We start from the raw sequence: 22,062 nt of genomic DNA on the forward strand, positions 1-22,062 counted from the left end.
TTTCATTTCCAATATTTGTTTGCATTTTTCTTGCATTTGCAAAATTTCTACATTCTTAAATTAGAAATACTGATTTGACATTTTCCCCAGTTAGCTCTTGTCACAGAGAACTCTATAGTTAGTAGTTAAATATAGTTCAATTTCCAGATTTAAAAAAGTATGGTAAACCAAAGCAGTCACAAAAAAAATTGACCATTACAGAATTTCTACATCACCATTATTTTCTATTATTTCTAACCATTTTCTCCTCCAGGTCTCTGGGCTAGTGAAGAGTGTTCAATTTCTATGCCTAGCATCTGTAAGCGAAAAAAGGTTTGGGTCATAGAAAAAGAGAGAGATATTCCAAAACAACATGGAACATGTCCCAAAGGATGGTTATATTTTGACTATAAGGTAAACTTGTTTTCAAAAAGTTGCTTTTGTTTTTCTTTTGTAGATGTTAATTTTAGAATGTAATCAAAAGTGGGCCTGGCTTTGAAAAACCATGAGTTGTCCATTGGACCTGGAATATTTTTGTCACAATTTTCAAGGCATTTGAGAAGTTTTCTATTTAGGGACAGATCTCTTGAAATAAGATGGTTTTGTCAAAAACAGCTTTGACACCACCCTTCATTTGTATACTTAGTTTTTGCCACTGACATTGTCATTCATTGTGCTGTATGACTATTTCATTTAGTTGTGATGTGCGTGCATGCACACGTGTGTGTGTGTGTATCTAGGCCATGTTCCCAAATGAGCTGTCAACTCCAGAGGGCCCAGACTGTTTTCTTCTTTTGTGTCTTTCTGCCTGGAGCCGACATAGAGCTCTACATGCCTTGTGAATTGACCAACTAATAACGTAGCTCAGTCAACTTTGTCTTGAGCCTCATAAAGCTGGTGCTTCCATGAAGAATCGAATTTTTTTTTTAATTTTTTAAAGTGGCCAGTGGGGATATTGTAAGCCAGATTTATTATTTCTGATACTGTCTCCAATTAAGGCCAAAATTTCCCCTCCATTCCTTGTTTTAAAATAAAATTACTTTATAGGCCTTAGGTGAAGTAATTAAAATGCATCTCAAATTATAAATGTTTAACTCTTTGATAATTAAAAAGCTCAAACTGTGTCATAATTTCATATACTAATATGAAATTGCTCCTCCAGCATAGGCAATTTTCAGTCTATATGTTTAGTTTCATTGGCAAGGCATTCTCTCCCTTGCGATCTTCCTCTCATTGTTATGAGGTCATGTGTATTTAATACATATTTATTAAGCACATACATATTTGGGACTGATATTTTTAATTGTGGTAAAATTCACATAACATAGAATTTACTATCTTAATCATTTTTAGTGTTAAGTATATGCTTCCCTCATAGCTCAGTCGGTAAAGAATCTGCCTGCAATGCAGGAGACCTGGGTTCGATTCCTGGGTCAGGAAGATCCCCTGGAGAAAGAAATGGCAATCCACTCCAGTATTCTTGCCTGGAAAATCCCATGGAAGGGAAGCCTGGCGGGCTACAGTCCATGGGTTGCAAGAGTCAGACACGACTTGGCGACTTAAACCACCACCATATGCATGTTGCTGTGCAATGACTCTGCAGACTTTTTCATCTTGTAAAACTGAAACTCTAAACCCATTAAACAACAGCCTCTCACTCTCCCTCTTCACAGCCCCTAGCAACCACTACTTTACTTTGTCTTTATTAATTTGACAGCTTCAGATACCAGACGTGAATGGAATCATATAGTACTTGTCCTTTTGTAACTGGCTTATTTCACTTAGAGCAGTGTCGTCCACGCTCACCCATATTGTAGCAAGTGTCAGAATTTCCTTCCTCTTGAAGACTGAATGATATTCCATCATATGTACATAACACATTTTTTTTTCCACTTATCCATCAATGGACATTTGAGTTTCTCCCACCCTGTAGCTGCTTCTGCTGGCAATTACATATATACATACATATATGTATGTGTGTGTGTGTATATCTTGTTTTATTGAATGTTTAAAATACACAGAACAGTTATACCATCTTACATATGAGAAGACTGAGGCTAATAATGTTGTGTAGGTTATTTTTTGAAACTTACAGCAAATAAGTCTCAGGCTGAGAATCAACCTCAGATTTTCTGACCCTGAGTATTGTCCCCTTCCTACAGCTGCCACTTCATATAAGTCCTTAAGAATTACCAAATCACCTTAGCTCTGGGATACAATCAGTCCAGTGGCAGTGTGAGATATTTTCTAAAATAATATAGTCGTTCTCTAAAATGTTATATAGTATAGAGATATATTGCTTTTAATAGTCAAGAGACTTCCCTGATGGTCCAATGGCTGACTCTACATTCCCAACGCAGAGGGCCTGGCTTTGATCCCTGGTCAGGCAACTAGATCCCACATACGGCAACTAAGACCCAGTGCAGCCAAATATATGAATAAATGAATATCTTTAAAAAATAATTGAAACTTTCAGTGCTTCTTATTTCTAAAACTATAAAATATTTTTACGAGTTATGAATTACATATATATTTCAATATGACAAAGTACCAAATATTCAATAGGATTTGAGTATTACTAAGTTTTTTATTAAAACCTTTGACAATTGTTTTTTAGGTTATTTGATTGTGGTAAAATATATAATATAAAATATGCTATTTAAGCCATTTTTAAGTGTGCAGTTCATGGCATTAATTACATCCACAGTATTGTTCAGCCATCACTTCTGTTTCCAAAGCTTATCATCATCCCAGACAGAAACTCTGTAACTGGCTAAGCAATGCCTCCCAGTTCCCTTTCCCTTCCAGCCCATAAAGTGAAAGAAAGTGTTAGACGCTCAGTTGTGTCTAACTCTTTGCGACTCCATGGATTGCAGCCCACCAGGCTCCTCTGTCTATGGAATTCTCCAGGCAAGAACACTGGAGTGGGTTGCCAAGCCCTTTTCCAGGTGATCTTGCTGACCCAGGGATCAAACCTGGGTCTCCCACATTGCAGGCAGATTCTTTACCATCTGAGCCACCACGGAAGTCCCCTCCAGCCCATGGTAAGCTCTAATCTATTTTCCATCTCTATGAGTTTGCCTATTCTAGATAATTGAGATAAATGAACTCATACAACGTTTGCCCTTTTGTGGCAGGCTTAGATAACTTAGCATAATGCTTTCAAGGTTCACCCATGTTATAGCATGCATCAGAACTTCATTCCTTTTATGACTTAATATTCCATATCACATTTTGTTTATCTATTCATTTGTTGATGGACTTCAGTTATTTCTACTTTTTAACTATTATGAATAAATCTGCTAGGAACATTGGCATACACAAGGATCTCCTGGAGTCCTGTTTTCACTTCTTTGTGGTATATACCTAGAAGTGGAATTGCTACATCATATGCTAATTCTGTGTTTAACTTTTTGAAGAACCAGCAAACTGTTTTTCACAATGGTTGAACCATTTTATAATCCTGCCAACAGTGTATGCTAACAATTTTTCCACATCCTTGAAAATACTTGTTATTACCCATGTTTTTGATTACTGCCAATACTCAGTTCAGTTCAGTTCAGTCACTCAGTAGTGTCCGACTCTTTGCAACCCCATGAATTGCAGCATGCCAGGCCTTTCAATGTCCCTCACCAACTCCCGAAGTTCACTCAAACTCACGTCCATCGAGTCGGTGATGCCATCCAGCCATCTCATCCTCTGTCGTTCCCTTCTCCTCCTGCCCCCAGTCCCTCCCAGCATCAGAGACTTTTCCAATGAGTCAGCTCTTTGCACGAGGTGGCCAAAGTACTGGAGTTTCAGCTTCAGCATTGTTCCTTCCAAAGAACACCCAGGACTGACCTCCTTTAGAATGGACTGGTTGGATCTCAAGAGTCTTCTCCAACACCACAGTTCAAAAGCATCAATTCTTCAGTGCTCAGCTTTCTTCACAGTCCAACTCTCACTTCCATACATGACCACTGGAAAAACCATATCCTTGACTAAATGGACCTTTGTCAAAGGACCTGTTGGCAAAGTAATGTCTATGCTTCTTAATATGCTATCTAGGTTGGTCATAACTTTCCTTCCAAGGAGTAAGCGTCCTTTAATTTCATGGCTACAATCACCATCTGCCATGATTTTGGAGCCTAGGAAAATAAAGTCTGACACTGTTTCCACTGTTTCCCCATCTATTTCCCATGAAGTGATGGGACCAGATGCATGATCTTAGTTTTCTGAATGTTGAGCTTTAAGCCAACATTTTCACTCTCCTCTTTCACTTTCATCAAGAGGCTTTTTAGTTCCTCTTCACTTTCTGCCATAAGGGTGGTGTCATCTGCATATCTGAGGTTATTGATATTTCTCCCGGTAATCTTGATTCCAGCTTGTGCTTCTTCCAGTCCAGTTTGTGCTTCTTCCAGTCCAGCGTTTCTCATGATGTACTCTGCATATAAGTTAAATAAGCAGGGTGACAATATACAGCCTTGACATACTCCTTTTCCTATTTGGAACCAGTCTGTTGTTCTATGTCCAGTTCTAACTGTTGCTTCCTGACCTACATAGAGGTTTCTCGAGAGACAGGTTAGGTGGTCTGGTATTCCCATCTCTTTCAGAATTTTCCACAGTTTATTGTGATCCACACAGTCAAAGGCTTTGGCATAGTCAATAAAGCAGAAATAGACTGCCAATACTAAGTCTAGTGTTATCTCATTGTCGTTTTGATTTGCATTTCCCTCATGACTAATGATGTTGGGCGTCTTCTCCTGTGCTTATTGACCAATTATATATTGTCTTTGAAAAATGTCTGTTCAACTCTTTTGCCCACTTTTTATTTGGGTTGTTTTTTCATTATTGAGTTGTAGGAGATCTTTATATAATCTAGATATAAAACCCTTATCAGATATATGTTTTGTAGGTATTTTCTCTCATTCTTTAGGTTGTCTTTTTACTTTATTGATAATGTCCTTTGATGTATACAAGTTTTTAATTTTAATGAAGTCCAATTTATCTGATTTTTTTTCTGTTGCTCACACTGTTGGTGTCATATCTAAGGGATATGTTGTTAAATCCAAGGTCACAAATACTTACCTTATGCTTTCTTCTAAAAGCTTTATAGTTTTAGCTTTTGCACTTAGGTTTTAGTCCATTTTTAGTTAATTCTTACACCTGAAACTTTTTAACAACTATTAAAACAAGTATATAGTAGAGTGCTCTGAAGGGAGCCACCACAAAGGAATGCCTTTCTTGCCTCAGAGTCACATTTTTGATCCAGAGAGTGGGCAGTCCCAAAGCATGAATAAAACTCTTCTAGCTACTAATCATAATCCCTCCCATATATAAATAAAGAATATTTTAAGGCAAATCATAACAAGTCATATACTTGGCATTGCAGAAATAATTCTTAGAAGCTTACAATGGTAGTTTTTGGCCATCGTCCTTTTCCTAAACTTCTTATCTACACAGATTAGCTCTATTCCATGTTTCCTTGAGTGTAAACATGAGGAATATATACACACACAGGCAAGGTACAGTAATGTGCTGCAGACCTAGGGCAAAAAGAATAACTGAATGCTTCCTTTGAAAGAATACAAAGGTGCATGAGTAAAGCACAAACACAATCATGAGGGGAGAAGGGCTTTCTGAGGCTAACTGTGGAGCAGGATTAAAACACCCTTGTTTAGCTCAGGGGCTATTTTTAATCTTTATTGATAACTAATAGCTAGATTCGTGGTTTATAGCTCTGATTGAATACTTAGAATCACCGGGTAAGCTTTCTGAAAAGATTATGGTGCAGGTGACAGCAGAGAAGGCAGTGGCACCCCACTCCAGTACTCTTGCCTGGAAGATCCCATGGATGGAGGAGCCTGGTGGGCTGCAGCCCATGGGGTCGCTAAGAGTCGGACACGACTGAGCGACTTCACTTACACTTTCATGCATTGGAGAAGGAAATGGCAACCCACTCCAGTGTTCTTGCTTGGAGAATCCCAGGGACGGCAGAGCCTGGTGGGCTGCCGTCTATGGGGTCGCACAGAGTTGGACACGACTGAAAGCAACTTAGCAGCAGCAGATGACATCCTAAAGATTCTGATTTAATTGATCTGCTTGGATCCAGGCATTAGCATTTTTGAAAAGCTCCCTCGGTTATTCTAATGTGTGGCCAAATTTCCCCAGCAATGCAACAGTTGTACAGTTGAGTCTTGGAACCATTCAGAGGATTTGATTACTAAGGATATGGTCACAGCAGGCTTCATGAGAAGTGACTTGTTACAGGATGAGGTTTCAGGGTCCCCAGGTGTGTCTTCCCACCCACAGTACCCTCCTCTGCATATTAATGGCTAAAATCCCACCACTAGAGTCTTATTCCTTTGCCTTAACACTTTCCTTTATGTTTTTTATGGGAAATATTTCTGAGGTTGCCTCATCTGTCACCTCCACTTCAGAATAAATGGGTTTATAAGATCATTAGAAAAGCTGGAAAGAGGAGAATTAATGGTTGAGAGGAGTGGAAAGCCCAGTGGGGATAGTTCTGAATAACAAAAAAGCTACAGAAGCAAAATTGAGACAGCAATGATAGACATTACTCACTTCAGAGTTCTAAATAATATCAATATGTTTCACTAAACTGTGCTTCTTGCTTGTTAGTTCCTAGGACTAACTCTTACTGGTTATTTTTAAGGAAAAAAATGCTATTTACCATTAAGAGTTTCAAAACTGAGACAGCAGAAGTTGTGGCTTTTCTCATGTCTCATACCTTATTTTCTTCATGTTTGATGATGTAAAAGAGGCTTGACCAGGGATTATCCCAGGAAGAGTGAGTCATGTAAGAAATTTGGCACAGCAGAGCTGTGTATAAGAGGAAGACATTCTTTGTGTGTATGTGTGTGTATCAGACTAACTGTTGTGCTTCTACTTATATGTTTTATTCAAGGACCTGGATTTAGTAGTGATGGCTGCTTTGTACCATCTCAGTTCAGTTCAGTCGCTCAGTCGTGTCCAACTCTTTGTGACCCCACGGACTGCAGCATGCCAGGCTTCCCTGTCCAATCCATCGCCATCTCCCAGAGCTTACTCAAACTCATGTCCAATGAGTTGGTGATGCCATCCAACCATCTCATCCTCTGCCATACTCTTCTTCTCTTGCCTTCAATCTTTCCGAACATCAAGGTCTTTTCCCATGAGTCAGTTCTTCACATCAGGGGGCCAAAGTATTGGAGTTTCAGTTTCAGCATCAGTCCTTCCAATGAAGATTCAAGACCATCTACTTTTAGATTACCACCTAGTTTTAGATTAGCCAGTGTTTCATTTTATGCATAGCATAGTTCTTCCTTTAAAGAAAATGTTCTCCTTTTTTAAATTATTCAAATTCTAGCACTTTTTTCATTCATTCCATTTAACTGTGTTGCATATTGGTAACTCAGTGGTGAGGGAAAACAAATACAGTCCCTTCTCTCTTAGAGCTTATAGGCTAGAGGGGACAAAACATTAGTAAATCAATCAGGAAAATAACTCTAATTTACAACTTTGGCATAAGTGATGGAGAGTTAGTTCCATAGAAGTATATAACAGGAAGACCTAACTGAGGCAGTCAGAAGGACAGGAAGCATCAAAAGTAAGGGAAACAACATGTGCTAAAGACCTGTGATGAGAAGGAATGTGATATATTGAAGAAAATAAAAGAAGCATAGAGAACTAGAATATAGAAAGTGAGACAAAAGAAGCAGGCAAGGGTGCTATTGTGTTTGAGTTCCTGGTTTTATCCTAAGAGTAGCGGGAAACCCCAAAGCGCAGTGCCCAAAGCATGTGACATGGCTGAGTGAGCACATGCACATTCAGGCTGCAGTGCCAAAACTAGAGCCAAGAAAGGCAAGGGGGCAGAAAGGAAGAGCTGTTAGGAGGCAATTGCACTCGTCCAGACAAGAGGTAAGTCCCTGGGGCTAAGATCATGGTGGGGCAGTGGGAACAGGAGACGGTGAAGGACTCAGAAATGGGATGTCGAGATGGTAGTACCGAAGGGGTGATGGAGGTGACTAAAGAGTCAGATGATCTCAGGTTTTAGACTTAACTGAAACTATAGCAGTTAAGCATAACTGACTATGCTATTCAACATCAGTAAGAACACTGAAAAAGGACCAAATTTGGGAGAAAGATCATGAATTCCATTTTCACATTTTGAGCTGGAAATGACTTGGAGAGCAAAAAAAGAGTTTTATATGCAAAAGTTGTTTAGAATACAGTAAGGTATCCTTGCTGCTGCTGCTGCTGCTGCTAAGTCACTTCAGTCATATCCTTACTTCACATCAATAATCAGAGACGCATTAAACTTGATCACATTTTGGAAAGCAGTAAGTAAATAAACAATTTAAAATTAAGGGTGTTGTACTTCATTTGCTACTTTGCTTTAATTATTAGTGACACAATTTCAAAGTGTGTTAGTAAGCATGTTATATTTTTAGATACAATGAAGTTATGGTAATGGGAGGCTACACTCCTATAGTCAAGCTAGTCAAGCCTCAGTTGGCTGAAGCAAACAGGGCAGTGGTGAGGCTGGGTGGGAAGAGGGAGGGTATGTGTGTGTGTGTTTTCTGGAGAGATTTATTGAGCTAAATGAACCTGAGGTTCACTGGTATTTATGAATGGTTCATTAGTGTGACTATCTGAACACAAGGTGAATTTGCATTAAATGATAAGACTTCCTAATAATTAGTATGTGCCACTCTTTGGAATTCATAATTAGAGGAAAGAGACAGAATGAAAGGAAATAGATAAAAGGATAGTTGTTATAAAATTAAAATCCTTTAAAGCCAGTTCCATTTCTTTGTGAAGCAAACAGGTAAAGAGGATCAGAAAAAGTGGAAATGTACTTCCTGTCTTGGTTGGCAGCTCAACTTCATGCTAGATCAGGGTTTCTGGTTTTTGTCCTAAGAACAGTGGAAAATCCCTGAAGGGTTTAAAGGGCGACATGTTCAGAACTGAGTTCTGAAAAGAATTACCTGAGCAGTATTGACATTAGGGTCTGGATAAGACTTCCCTGGTGGCTCAGATGGTAAAGCGTCTGTCTACAACGCGGGAGACCCAGGTTCGAGCCTTGGGTTGGGAAGATCCCCTGGAGAAGGAAATGGCAATCCACTACAGTACTATTGCCTGGAGAATCCCATGGACAGAGGAGCCTGGTAAGCTAAGTCTATGGGGTCGCAAAGAGTCGGACACAACTGAGTGACTTCAGTTCAGTTCAGTTCAGGACACTGACCAGCGCGTTATGGAATGTTTAGCAGCATCCTTGGTCTCTACTCACTAGATGTCAATAGCAATGCTCCCCACCTGCCCAACCCTATCTGAACCATGACATCCAAAATGTTTCCAGACATTATCAAAATATAATCTAAGGAGCAAAATGGTCTTGTTTGAGAACCACTGGATTAAATCTAGAATCTTCAGAATGTCACTTCACAATCATTTCAGGGTCTATTGGCTTTTATCTTGTTCCATAAATATTTATTGAAGACCTTCTTAGTTGTGATGTTCAAAGAGGAGCAACATTTAGTCTCTGCTTTTTAAGGAGTTTATGATGGTAGGGAAAGGATGAGGGACTGATACATTTAGATATTAAAGAAGGATGGGGTAGGATGCTCTCTCAAGTGCAGGGTGCCACATTAACCTAGAATACTGTTGTAGCTGGGATTTTCTCAGTGGCAGATCTCACGCTCAGACTCGTCACTGAGCGGGGATGGCTATGTTCGTTGATGAAAGAATAATCCACACGGAATATTTTTTGCAGAAAGTCTTTCCCGACTTCTCTGGAACTTTGCCTAAGGCTTTCTCTTCTACCCTTCTATCTCCTCTCCTCTGATTCCATATAGCTTGACTATCATGGTTAAACTTCACAGAGTTCAGTGAGGAGGTGCTTTTCTTCACCTTGCCTACTCTGCCTAGCAGTTACCATTCCATACCTCTTGTTCCATAATGAGTAGCCCCTGCCATGCCACAGACGTGATTCTCTCCTGAGTAACAGGCAGCTCTCACTGCCAAACCCCACAGCCTTCTTTTTTTTTTAAAATTTTAAAATCTTTAATTCTTACATGCGTTCCCAAACATGAACCCCCCTCCCACCTCCCTCCCCATAACATCTCTGTGGGTCATCCCCATGCACCAGCCCCAAGCATGCTGTATCCTGCGTCAGACATAGACTGGCGATTCGATTCTTACATGATAGTATACGTTAGAATGCCATTCTCCCAAATCATCCCACCCTCTCCCTCTCCCTCTGAGTCCAAAAGTCCGTTATACACATCTGTGTCTTTTTTGCTGTCTTGCGTACAGGGTCGTCATTGCCATCTTTCTAAATTCCATATATATGTGTTAGTATACTGTATTGGTGTTTTTCTTTCTGGCTTACTTCACTCTGTATAATCAGCTCCAGTTTCATCCACCTCATCAGAACTGATTCAAATGAATTCTTTTTAATGGCTGAGTAATACTCCATTGTGTATATGTACCACAGCTTTCTTATCCATTCATCTGCTGATGGACATCTAGGTTGTTTCCATGTCCTGGCTATTATAAACAGTGCTGCGATGAACATTGGGGTACATGTGTCTCTTTCAATTCTGGTTTCCTCGGTGTGTATGCCCAGCAGTGGGATTGCTGGGTCATAAGGTAGTTCTATTTGCAATTTTTTAAGGAATCTCCACACTGTTCTCCATAGTGGCTGTACTAGTTTGCATTCCCACCAACAGTGTAAGAGGGTTCCCTTTTCTCCACACCCTCTCCAGCATTTATTGCTTGCAGATTTTTGGATCGCAGCCATTCTGACTGGTGTGAAGTGGTACCTCATTGTGGTCTTGATTTGCATTTCTCTAATAATGAATGATGTTGAGCATCTTTTCATGTGTTTTTTAGCCATCTCTATGTCTTCTTTGGAGAAATGTCTATTTAGTTCTTTGGCCCATTTTTTGATTGGGTTGTTTATTTTTCTGGAATTGAGCCCACAGCCTTCTTTTTGAGTTCCACTGGACACTGTTGTGCCCCTCCCTTCGGTTTCTCCTTCCTAGGCTTTCTTGGTCCTGCTTTTGCTTTTCTTCCCTTTGGCTCATTCTTTTCTTTTCCCGCTCTTCCTCACTGACTTTTGGACCACATGGCTGACTCCAAGTATTTAGGGACTTTAAATACCTGATGTGGTCTGCATCCCCAGGATTCCTCTCTCACTGAAAAGTGAGAGAGCGTATTTGTAAATAAAATCAAATGAACATATTAACTGCCACCGAAAAAAATTTTTTAGATGAAATCCTCCCGTCAACTCTGCAGTGAGGCTGGCTTCTTTTCAGAAGGAATCCTAGTTTTCACTGAGCAGAAGACATTGTTCTGACATTGTGCACGACAAAACACATCGCTGTCTCTGAGGCTGCCTGATGCAAATGCACAGAAGGCCTGACTCACCCTGAAAGCTGGTCCTCTTGGTTTTGCTTTCACACCTTTCGAGTAGCTGGGAAAAAAAAAAAAAAAAGAGTCACTTCTGTCCAAGAAAATCATAGAGAATCTTCAAAGCTGATCCTCGGTGTGTTTAGGAAACTTTTAATTCACTTAGAAAAATATGGAAATGAATGCTTTTGGGGACATTTTTATAGTGCCTTTTGCTGAAAATCCCTGAAGGCCCAAGTGACTGGAAGAACTGGACATCTGCTCAAGAGTTTTGTGTTGAAGAAGGGGGGACACTGGTTGCCATTGAAAATGAGGTGGAACAAGGTAGCGTACTCAATGTTCAATCAGGCAAAAGCCGCCGTTTTTACTGAAGTGTCTATTAAAACATTTCTCTGAAATACTAACCTTTCCAAACCAACATTTTAATTATTATGTTGCTGGTGACACTAACTTTTCAGTGTGACCTATATGGTTTATATCATGATATCTGTAAAAGTTAGTACACTCCATTGCTTAGAAACTGCTGATTTTTCAGAGCTTTTTGTCTCACCAGGAGTAATGGAAAGAATAAAGACATACTTATGATCAGTATTTCAAAATAGCTAAAATAATCTGAGGTAAAGTCTATTATAATTGCATGGTATAGTTTTTCAGATTCTTTTAGATCCCTACATACTTTTATTTGCTATTTAGGCAATAATTGTATAGTTTAAGCATAAGCGATTAGCCCTCTTTTGCTTAGGAAGACATTGAATGAACATTGAAAATTGTTTTGTTAATGATATGATGAAATTCCAGGTTTAGCCAGCTAATTTCTGTCAATTTAAGCTGAATAAAAATGAAAGAGACTGTATTACCTTAATAAGGACAAAGTAATGAATTCCTACAATTGATTAGTAATTAAGTTTTGCTGTCATTTAAATAAAATCATAGCTATAAACAGAATGTGATGATTATCCACATGGTTTATGTGTATTAAATTTGCTAATGTATTCTTATTTTTCAGCTTTCATTACCATGAATCTTTTTGGCCATACCACTAATGTGTGGATAGGGTTACAAAATGATGATTATGAAAAATGGCTAAATGGAAGGCCTGTATCATATTCTAATTGGTCTCCATTTGATACAATAAATGTAAGTTTTAAGAATTATTTTTATCAGTCATTTTAGCAAGAGATCTTATTTGATCCTTGTTTACTGAAGTTTTATTTTTATTAGTTTGTTGTCAATATATTTTTAATAATGTAATTTCATATAATTTTCATGCATTCCATAGATGTAATTACTCATCACAATATTTATTTATTTTGTGGGTTATAAAGTGATTTGTGAACAAGTTTATTAAGTGCAAATAAAGGAATAATAGTGTTTGAATTTTTAAAATTATGTTCTTAATAAAAATGTCAGTGTTATAATAATGTTATATGTTACCATTTTTTTAAACATGTATTTTTTTTGAAGATTCCAAATCACAACACCACTGAAGTTCAAAAACGCACTCCTCTCTGTGGCTTGCTGTCAAATAATCCTAATTTTCATTTCACTGGAAAATGGTATTTTGAAGACTGTAGAGAAGCTTATGGGTTTGTTTGTGAAAAAATGCAGGGTAAGAAATATTTGCTTTTTTATTCCTTTCATTTCCATGGCCCACTCTTCTCTTCCACATTTGTTTACACACTGTATAAATGATAGTTTCATAGCTAATAGCGCCAGCACTTATTCTTTGAGCTTTACACAAATATGGTCATTTAATCTCCGCTACCTCAGGGCTGTGCCCGCTAGTGGGGTTCTAAGGACTCCAGAGACCACTTGAGTGATGACCAAGTTTATGCATTCATTTTGGTCATTTTAAAAGGTTTTACTGCTTGCTGTAGGATTGGGTCTGTTCAGATTATTAACAAGACATTGAAAAATTATTGGAAAAGAGTCAAGGAAATAAGCCAACTCACTACCTAATTCCTTTTTAGGAATCCTAAAATGGTATCTGTGGCTAAACATGGCAAGCAGCACTTTTCTAGGTCTGATTATCAGAACGCCCAGTGACTTCCGGTATGAAATACCAGAGCTATAGTGCTACAAGCAGCCAGTGGGGACAGTGAGTGGTATAGATGCACTCTAAGTGACCTTGAGCAATAAAAATAACAATGAACAAGAGCTCACATCTCTTGCTTTTACCCAGTCCCAGGCTTCCCTAGAAGGCCATTGTCTGTATCTAGAGCTGTGTGGAACTGTAGGCAGCCGAGGATATACATGCTTACTTGGAATGTGAATTATACCTCTTAGTGTTACATACATGCAAACTCTTTGATCCTACTAAGTATCAACCATCCTCATAAAAGCAGTTTCAGGAAAACCCTATTTCCTAGTTCACAGTTATCACTTAAGCATAGTAGTGGTTAGGAACTGAAAGAAGATATCAGATCAGTTATAGGAAGAGTATTATGAGAAGAGCAGAGCCTTGTAGGAATAAAATAATATCAGTATATCATTACTTGCACACTTAAGATGCACCTGGAACTGTGCCTTCATTTTTATAAGTATTATGCCATAAAATCCTCACAACAATTCTATGAAGTAGGTAAAAGCCTCTCCCTTTTACAGATGAGGACCTTGAGGCTTAGGAAAAATAAGGAACGTATTCAAGGTCTCTTGGTTAAATACAATGATTCTCTTCTATTCTAAGAATAGAATTGTTATATTTATTATAGGAATAGAATCATTGTATTTAACAATAATGTTGATCTTTTCAGTACTCTCTGAACCACTTTCTCTCTTTGATATTTCTGGAACTAAGAATATATATGAGTTTTTGGAGACAGTATAGAGCAGTGGTGGTGGAGTTCAAATACCACCTGGGTTCCTACCCCATCTCTGTAAGTAAACTGTCAGTAAAGTTTGTCATCTTCTCTGAATCTTCATTTCTGCATCTGTAAAATGGAATAATAATTATTTCATGGACTTTACATATATACAATGTTTAGCAAGTTCCAGCATATGTTTAAGAAACAGTTATTGTTTTCCTTATTACTGTTTTTATTATATTACTATTCAACTACATTAAGTTCTTGTGGTCTACAAATTCTGACTATCCAAATTCTGGCTCCTCGTCTTTATTTGTCATATGAATACGTGTTTGCCTTGGGTTTAGAACCTAAAGAGTTTGATTTGCCCAAAAGAATAAAGATATCTAAATGAAAAGAGAGACAAGGGCTAAATCAAGACCCCCAATTTTGAATTTGGTTTCCAGGGGACCTAGCTTTCTCAGGGAAGCAGATGGCATATTGTAGTGTTCAAAATCACTTATGTTTTGAAATGATGAAATCAATAACAGCGAGAAATTCATATATGTGAAAATACAGGTGCATGACAGTGGGGGGAGAGTCAATTAAAATGGCACGAAATCACACATACAAAGAATTTCAGTTGCTTTAGTTTTATTTTTTTTTACTTTAGTTTTAATAACTGTTATTAAATAGCTACTTTGGTGTTATATTAGTTTTATATAACTAACGTTTAGACTTGGTACATCAGCTGGTAAACAAACTTCAACAAAGAAAAACAGATGATGAAAGTGTGGTCCATCAAAATTTAGTTGGTAAAAAAATATTTTAGTTGGTGAATAGATTTGTTTCACTTTGATTTTACAATATGCATCACTGCTACACTGAGGTAACAGAGTCAGGAAAAGTCAAGTCCCCACTCTGCCATTTTTATGTGGGAGAGTATGACAAGAATAGGAGAGGAGGGCAAGAAGCAGCACTTACTGAGCGCCTGCTGAGTTCCACATCCTATAGCGAGTGCTCCACATAAACATCTCCTTGAATTTTACCCTCATACTTCTAACAAAGGCTTTAGTCATCTCTCGCAGACCAGAAGTTTGAAGTTTGGAGAGACTGACTAATCTGGCCAAGGTCTCTAAGCCATTTAGGGTCAGGTCTGCGATTGAGTCCCAGGGCTTTGGGTCTGTCTACATCTCCCCGTGCTCCTTTTCACCCCAAATGTGATGAAACCAGTATACAGAGAGAAATCCCAGCTACTTTAGAGCAGACAGTTCAGAAATACCGTCTTTGTGTTCTAGAATTCCTAAATTTAGCCTGAATATAGGACAGAACAAAATGGCAAATGTGTGTATCAAAGAGGAAACATCTTTGTATAACACACGAGCTTGGTTTTCACTTGATCACAGCCACTCATGAACACAAAGAACCAAGTATCATGTGTGGGAAAACCTAGTCTTTTCATTTATAAATCTTGACTCTGACAGGGGGTGACGTATTAATAATAATGGTTTATAAGAACTGTAATGTATTTCTAAACATTTATTAACTTATTTTTAACTTCTCTTTAGAAATTATATTAATATTAAACAGGATAGCAACTATCAGTCTCAAAAGTTTAATAGTGTTATATTTTAGAATTAAACCTGCCTAATGAGGTCACTATCAGTTTCACCAAAAAGTGGTCAGTTTGACAAGGGATTATCAAAAACAGGAAATCTAGAAATGATTCAGTATATGTTTATATATGTTTAAAAACTCATTCATTAAAATTTCTAAGTGTTTTTGTCCTTTAGCGCCACCTATACTTACAGATACTGTCTTCAGTTTGAAGTAGTCAGTTCTGGGAAGAAAAACTCTGATGTTAACAATAGTATGGATCATTGTACTGGGATCCATGCTAAGCTTCGCCTCCCCTATTCTCATCCAGATGCTATGAATAATTTTTGTTTCTGTTCTTGTTCTAGATGCTTCTGGACACAGTATAAATACATCTGATATGTATCCAATCCCTAATACCTTAGAATATGGAAACAGAACTTACAAAATAATTAATGCAAATATGACTTGGTATACAGCACTAAAAACCTGCCTGATGCATGGAGCAGAACTGGCCAGCATTACAGACCAGTACCACCAGTCTTTCCTCACTGTTATCCTTAACCGGGTGGGATATGCCCACTGGATTGGACTGTTCACTGAAGATGTAGGTTCCCTAAAATCCCTTAAGTTTCACATCTACCTCTTTAGTGAGATAGCCACTGACATTACCACAGAAAAACAGAGTCACGAAATAACAGTAAATGTAACATTTGAGTGATTGGATTATACAATAACTATTGACCAACCCTATGAACAATGGAGAAGTAAATGGCAACCCATTCCATTATTTTTGCCTGGAGAATTCATGGACAGAGCAGCCTGGCGGGCTATAGTCCATGGGGTCACAAAGTGTCGGACATGATTGAGCAGCTAATACTATGAGCATCAATAACTATTGACCAACCTTATGAGCAGCATATGACTACAAAATAAAGGTGTCCCTTTTTAGAGGAAATAACTACTTGCCTAATTTCTGGAAATTAATACCCTTCAAAGGTTCTCTGAAGATGTCTGAGAAATTTCAGGATACTGCCTCATATGTGCACGAGAATACATCCTGAACTCAAACACCTGAATTCGGGTAATTTTCTGCAATTAAAGAATCCCCAAGAAAAATGAATCATGCCTCCTGCCTAGAAATTTGGTCATTAATTAATTCAGTACTCCTTGTAATTTAAAATGTATGTTATTTTTCCCCTCTAGTGATATGGTTTGGAAAATAATATTTTTTAAATGAAAGTGGTTACTCAAATAATGAAAAGTAAACCTATTCAATCCTGACCTCTAGTTCCACTCCTCAAAGTCAATCACTGTAAACAGTTTCTTGTATGTCATTTACAAATTTTCTGTGTATGCATATATATATATGTAATATATTAAAAGGTATACTCTTTTTAAATATAAGTGAGCTCATACTATATATATACTGTCCTTAACCTTGCCTTTTTATTAATATAGGTTGTACAGCTTTCTGTGTCAGCTCATAAAAGTCTGATACAGTCTTTGAGACAGCAGCATATACTGATATGCCACAATTTATTGAACCATTCTCCTGTGAATGGACTTTTGGGTTCTTCCCAGTTCTCACAGTTCCAAACAAGGCACAACAAATATCCTTGTACAAGTAGGGTAAATCCCCAGAAGTGAAGTACACTTTAAATTTTAACAAGCAATGGTGCCAAATTGCCCTCCAAAAGTTTGTGACAATTTACATGCTAACAACAGTATATGATAACGTCTAGTTTTTCACATCCTTGTCAACACTGGGTATGTCAAAATTTTAATCCTTGCCAGTAGGATAGCTGAAAGGATGGTGTTTCATGGCTGTTTGTTGCATTTATTGTATTACAGAATGTGTTAACTTTCTGTAGGCAATTTTGCTTTATGGTCTCTGGATTATTTTATCAGACATGGAAAGATTTTTCTCATGTTAAGAGCATAAACTATTCAGCCAAGTTTTCTTTGGCACTTTTATGTTTTCAACTACATGCATGAACCGGTAGATGCTGTTGTTGTTTAGCTGCTAAGTCATATCTGACTCTTTCACAAGCCCATGGACTATGGCCCGCCAGGCTCCTCTGTCCATGGGATCTCCCACATTAAGAATACCAGAGTGGGTTGTCGTTTCCTTCTCCAGGGGATCTTCCTGACCCAGGGACTGAACCTGTGGCTCAATCTTAAATTTATTTTGGTGTAAAGAATGAAATGGGCTTCCCTGGTAGCTCAGTGGTAGAGAATTCACCTGCCAATTCAAGAGACACGTGTTTGATCCCTGGGTTGGGAAGATCCCCTAAAGAAGGAAATGGCAACCCGCTTCAGTATTCTTGCCTGGGAAATCTTGTGGACAGAGGAGCCTGGCGGGCTACAGTCCATGGGGTCACAAAAAAGTTGGACACAACTTAGCGACTAAACAACAATAAAGAACAAGATATGGTACAGCTTCACTCTGACTGCTTACTGGGGAATCTGATGGACAGGAACCAAGGATTCCCCAAAACTAAAAAAGATACTGCTTGTGTCAGAGAGTCCTTTTTGTTAGGCCATACTCACAAGCTGTCCTAGGCTTCCTAAAATATGTCTAGAAGTGGAAATAAAAATCCATGTGTGAATTCAGGGCTGCTCAGACAGCACTGGCCGACGCCACCAGCATTCACAGCAAGGAAATGATGGTCCAATTTCTCTCCACAGAACGGTCTTAATTTTTACTGGTCAGATGGTACCAAATCCTCCTTCACTTTTTGGAAAGACGATGAATCATCCTTCCTTGGCGACTGTGTTTTTGCTGACGCCCATGGACGCTGGAGTAGCACAGCCTGCGAGTCGTATCTGCAAGGAGCCATTTGTCAAGTGCCCACTAGTAGGTTCTATTCAACTCAAGAAATATGTGCTGTGAACCTGTACTATGCAAGGCACTGTGCTAAGCAGGAGCTTTGAGGGAAAGTAGAAAGAATTCTCTGCCTTCAAGAAGGATTTGGTCTGGTAGGTGATATACAGACAAACAACTGTTACAGGAGGCAGGCTACCAAATGATACAAGAACCATAGCAAGCGTTGTGGGGGTTAGCAAGAAAGTGGACACATTAGATTCACTTGGGGAAAAGTAAAAAGGTTTCTTGAAGGACATGACTGTGGAGATTGGTCTTGATGAATGGGTGGAATCAGGAAACTCTGGGGCATGGCAAGGCACTCTGAGCAGAAAAGCCTGGGCACACATGGAAGGAAGAAAGGATTGGACATGTATAAGTAAAGCTGGTGTTGGGATTTTCCTGCATGGCAGGTTTATGGTGAGAGAAGTAAGAAATCAAGCTAGAACCATGGATTAGGAGCAGGTGTGGAGGATCTTGAATACTGAGGACTTGTTTAAGTCCAAGACTAATAAGATGCTAGAACCATCATCATCATAGTAATAATATTCATACTTATATGCAAATATAAAACATAGTAATAATGACAATAAATCTCATTACACTTAAAAGTCACCTTGTCCAACCAGGTGAGCTTTAAAAATTAAACTTAAACTCAGAGCATTAGATAGCTTCCTGAAGATCTCATAGATGTCTAACAACTACTTCTTGGAGTAGAAGCCAAGTTTCCTTGATCTCTGATGTCATATCTATCCCATTAAATCAGGGCCCTTTTCTTTTGATTGCTTTGGCATATAAAAAGAGAGTTCCTTAACACTAACTGGTTTCTTTTTAATCTCTCATTTAGTAAGTGTGCATGTATTTACTTATACTCCGGATGCTGTAAGTCAAATAGCACACATATTACATAACTTCAGATCAAAACAATTCAGGACAAAAATGTAAATGATAGTCACATATATTGGGAAAGCCAATTCTCCTTCTAAAACACTGTAAAATTATCCTTCTTTTCTCAATAACACTGCATTTACTGAGTGCTTAAGTTGTTAGACACTAGCCCACCTAAACTTCTTAAGTTGTAAGAAGGATGTTATTGTTAACTCTCTTTTATGTGTGTGGGAGTGTGGGGAAGATGGTAACATACCCACAGCCACACACCTAGGATCTCAGCATGGATGTGTCTGACTCTCATGCTTGCCCTCTGAAGCTAAGTCCATCCCAAATTCCACTTAAGTTATATGTGGTGTTATGTTATGTCATGTTATATCATAATATGATATGTTATGATATGACATGTTACTTTGTTATGATGTTATATTATGATGTGTTATGCTGTGCTATGTTATGATACTTTATTGAATGATTTATTTTCTCTCATAAGTTAACTAGCAGGTAAGGATTTACTAAATCTTCACCACTGAATGGAACACATTTTGTTCATCTGAAGTGCCTTTTTGTCAACTTCATTCAGCTGCTAGTATTTCTATGAATCTCATTCCCCAGTTTTTCCAATCATTTTTCCAATCCTAATTGTAAATATGAAAGATAGCACCCAAACTAAGCCTATGAAGCTATGCATTAATATACCCTGTTATGTATAGGTAAAGATTATTTCTGTCAGACATGCTATAAGCCATTTCAGTCTTGTGATCATTTACATTAAACCCACTCTTTCAGAGTATTATCATGAAAATCTCATTACATATATTTATCTTGGTCTTTCATAGAGTGTAATACAATGTTTATCTCAATAAATGAACCCAGTTACCACCCTGAAATCATAACTGATTTTGTTCATAGAAACAAGATTGTCTGGACACCTAGAGTTGTGCTCAGAAGCATCAATTCCCTGGATAAAATTCAAAAGTAATTGCTACAGTTTTTCTACAGTCCTAGACAGTACAAGTTTTGAGGCTGCTCATGGATTTTGCAAAAAGAAAGGTAATTCTTTTGTGGTGGTAAAATGCTTTCAATGAGTTCCTTCTTGACATTTCAGTAAACAATGTCATTTCTTCATTTGTCTGATAATTCAGTGACTTTAGGAGCAAAACAAAAATAATTGAAATAGTACCCTCTTTTAAAAGCACTCAGTGGGCCTTTTGCTAATGACCCGCTGAGCTGTCAAGAAAGGGCAGAGTGAAAACACAGCTTTTGGGTGAAGTGGCAGCATGTTGTGTTGTTTTGCTTCAATCGGTGGTGTGACAAGGTGGGAAAAAAAAATTGAAAAAGTAAATATTATTGAATTTACAGCTAATATGTCCAGAATACAATGAAAAACCAAAGGTGATGTCTCAGGATACTGCACATTCCCAAGAAAGTGTTTCCTTTGAATGTATCTGAATATGAATCTTAACTGTTCTCCCAAATTAACATTCTATGCTTTAAGTACCAGTGTTCATCTTCTAATGTGTCATATTACCTTTAAATTTTTAATCAAAAATTACTTATTTACAATGGAAATTTTCACTTTTCAAAACCTGAGCTTTTTTTTAATTGAAGTATAGTTGATTTACAATGTGTTAGTTTCTGGTATACAGTGTTTTTCTCTCTTTTGCTTTAGGAGTCTGACCTAAGAAAATACTGCTATGATTTATGTCAGAAAATATTTTGCTTATGCTTTCCTCTAGCAGTTTAGTGGTGTTACATCTTACCTTCAAGTCTTTAAAACATTTTGAGTTTACTTTTGTGTATGGTGTTTGAGGGAGTGCTCTAACATTGATTTATATGTGTCAAAGGCTGAGGTTTATGAATTATTTTAATTATATTTACATATATACACAAATACTTATTCATTTGCTACTTGTCTCTTTTATAGGCTCTAATCTTTTAACAATCAAAGATGAAGCTGAAAACTCTTTTCTTCTAGAAGAGCTTTTAGTTTTCCGTTCTTCAGTCCAGATGATTTGGCTGAATGCTCAGTTTGATGGTGACAGTAAGTAACATGGGTAGAAAAGAGGAGAGGGCATAAATAAATACACAGTGATCAAGGTTGATGCAAATGACATCTGCAAACCAGAATGCTCTCCTTGGGCCCATTTGCTGTGAAAAAATATCATAAATCCTAAAGCCATTTCTTCCAAAGACAACGTTGCTAACCTTTTTTTATGCCCTCTTGTTCTCTGAAATAATCCCAGAAAACCAAAAATGAAAACAAACAACAAGTTTATTTTATACTTAATCTCACATTATGAAGATGTTTGACTGGAACTTTGTGTTCACAGACTTAGTCATAAGACATCAAAGCCATATTTACTTTAAAATATCCTGGGTTCCCAAATGTCATATAAGAGCACAATAGAGTTATGGAAACGTCCCAGTGATAAACAGTGCTAATAGAATTGTTATTTGCTACTCATAAAAGCCAGAGTTTGTAATTAGATGAGAGTATGATTTTTTTTCTTTACGTTATTGATGGTTATTGAAAGTACTTGTTTCAGAAGAAAG

General features: G+C 37.8%; 1 protein-coding gene and 1 non-coding gene across 2 annotated transcripts in view; both read left to right on the top strand.

Annotated features, from left to right (window-relative positions):
* The window catches only part of PLA2R1 (phospholipase A2 receptor 1), a 124,926-nt gene that overhangs the window by 97,143 nt on the left and 5,721 nt on the right, over positions 1 to 22,062 (top strand). The window contains exons 20-27 of the mRNA XM_068969499.1: positions 254 to 393; positions 11,580 to 11,697; positions 12,380 to 12,510; positions 12,838 to 12,982; positions 16,121 to 16,359; positions 18,444 to 18,612; positions 20,419 to 20,559; positions 21,434 to 21,550. Of these exons, the coding sequence (XP_068825600.1) occupies positions 254 to 393; positions 11,580 to 11,697; positions 12,380 to 12,510; positions 12,838 to 12,982; positions 16,121 to 16,359; positions 18,444 to 18,612; positions 20,419 to 20,559; positions 21,434 to 21,550 (1,200 nt within the window). The remainder of the gene's footprint in view (positions 1 to 253; positions 394 to 11,579; positions 11,698 to 12,379; positions 12,511 to 12,837; positions 12,983 to 16,120; positions 16,360 to 18,443; positions 18,613 to 20,418; positions 20,560 to 21,433; positions 21,551 to 22,062) is intronic.
* Positions 20,690 to 20,825, top strand: LOC138077310 (small nucleolar RNA SNORA21). The gene has a single exon (XR_011144758.1). It is a non-coding gene; the product is annotated as a small nucleolar RNA SNORA21 (small nucleolar RNA).

Source organism: Capricornis sumatraensis, chromosome 3 (assembly GCF_032405125.1).
Source record: "Capricornis sumatraensis isolate serow.1 chromosome 3, serow.2, whole genome shotgun sequence".
Taxonomy (NCBI): Eukaryota; Metazoa; Chordata; class Mammalia; order Artiodactyla; family Bovidae; genus Capricornis; species Capricornis sumatraensis.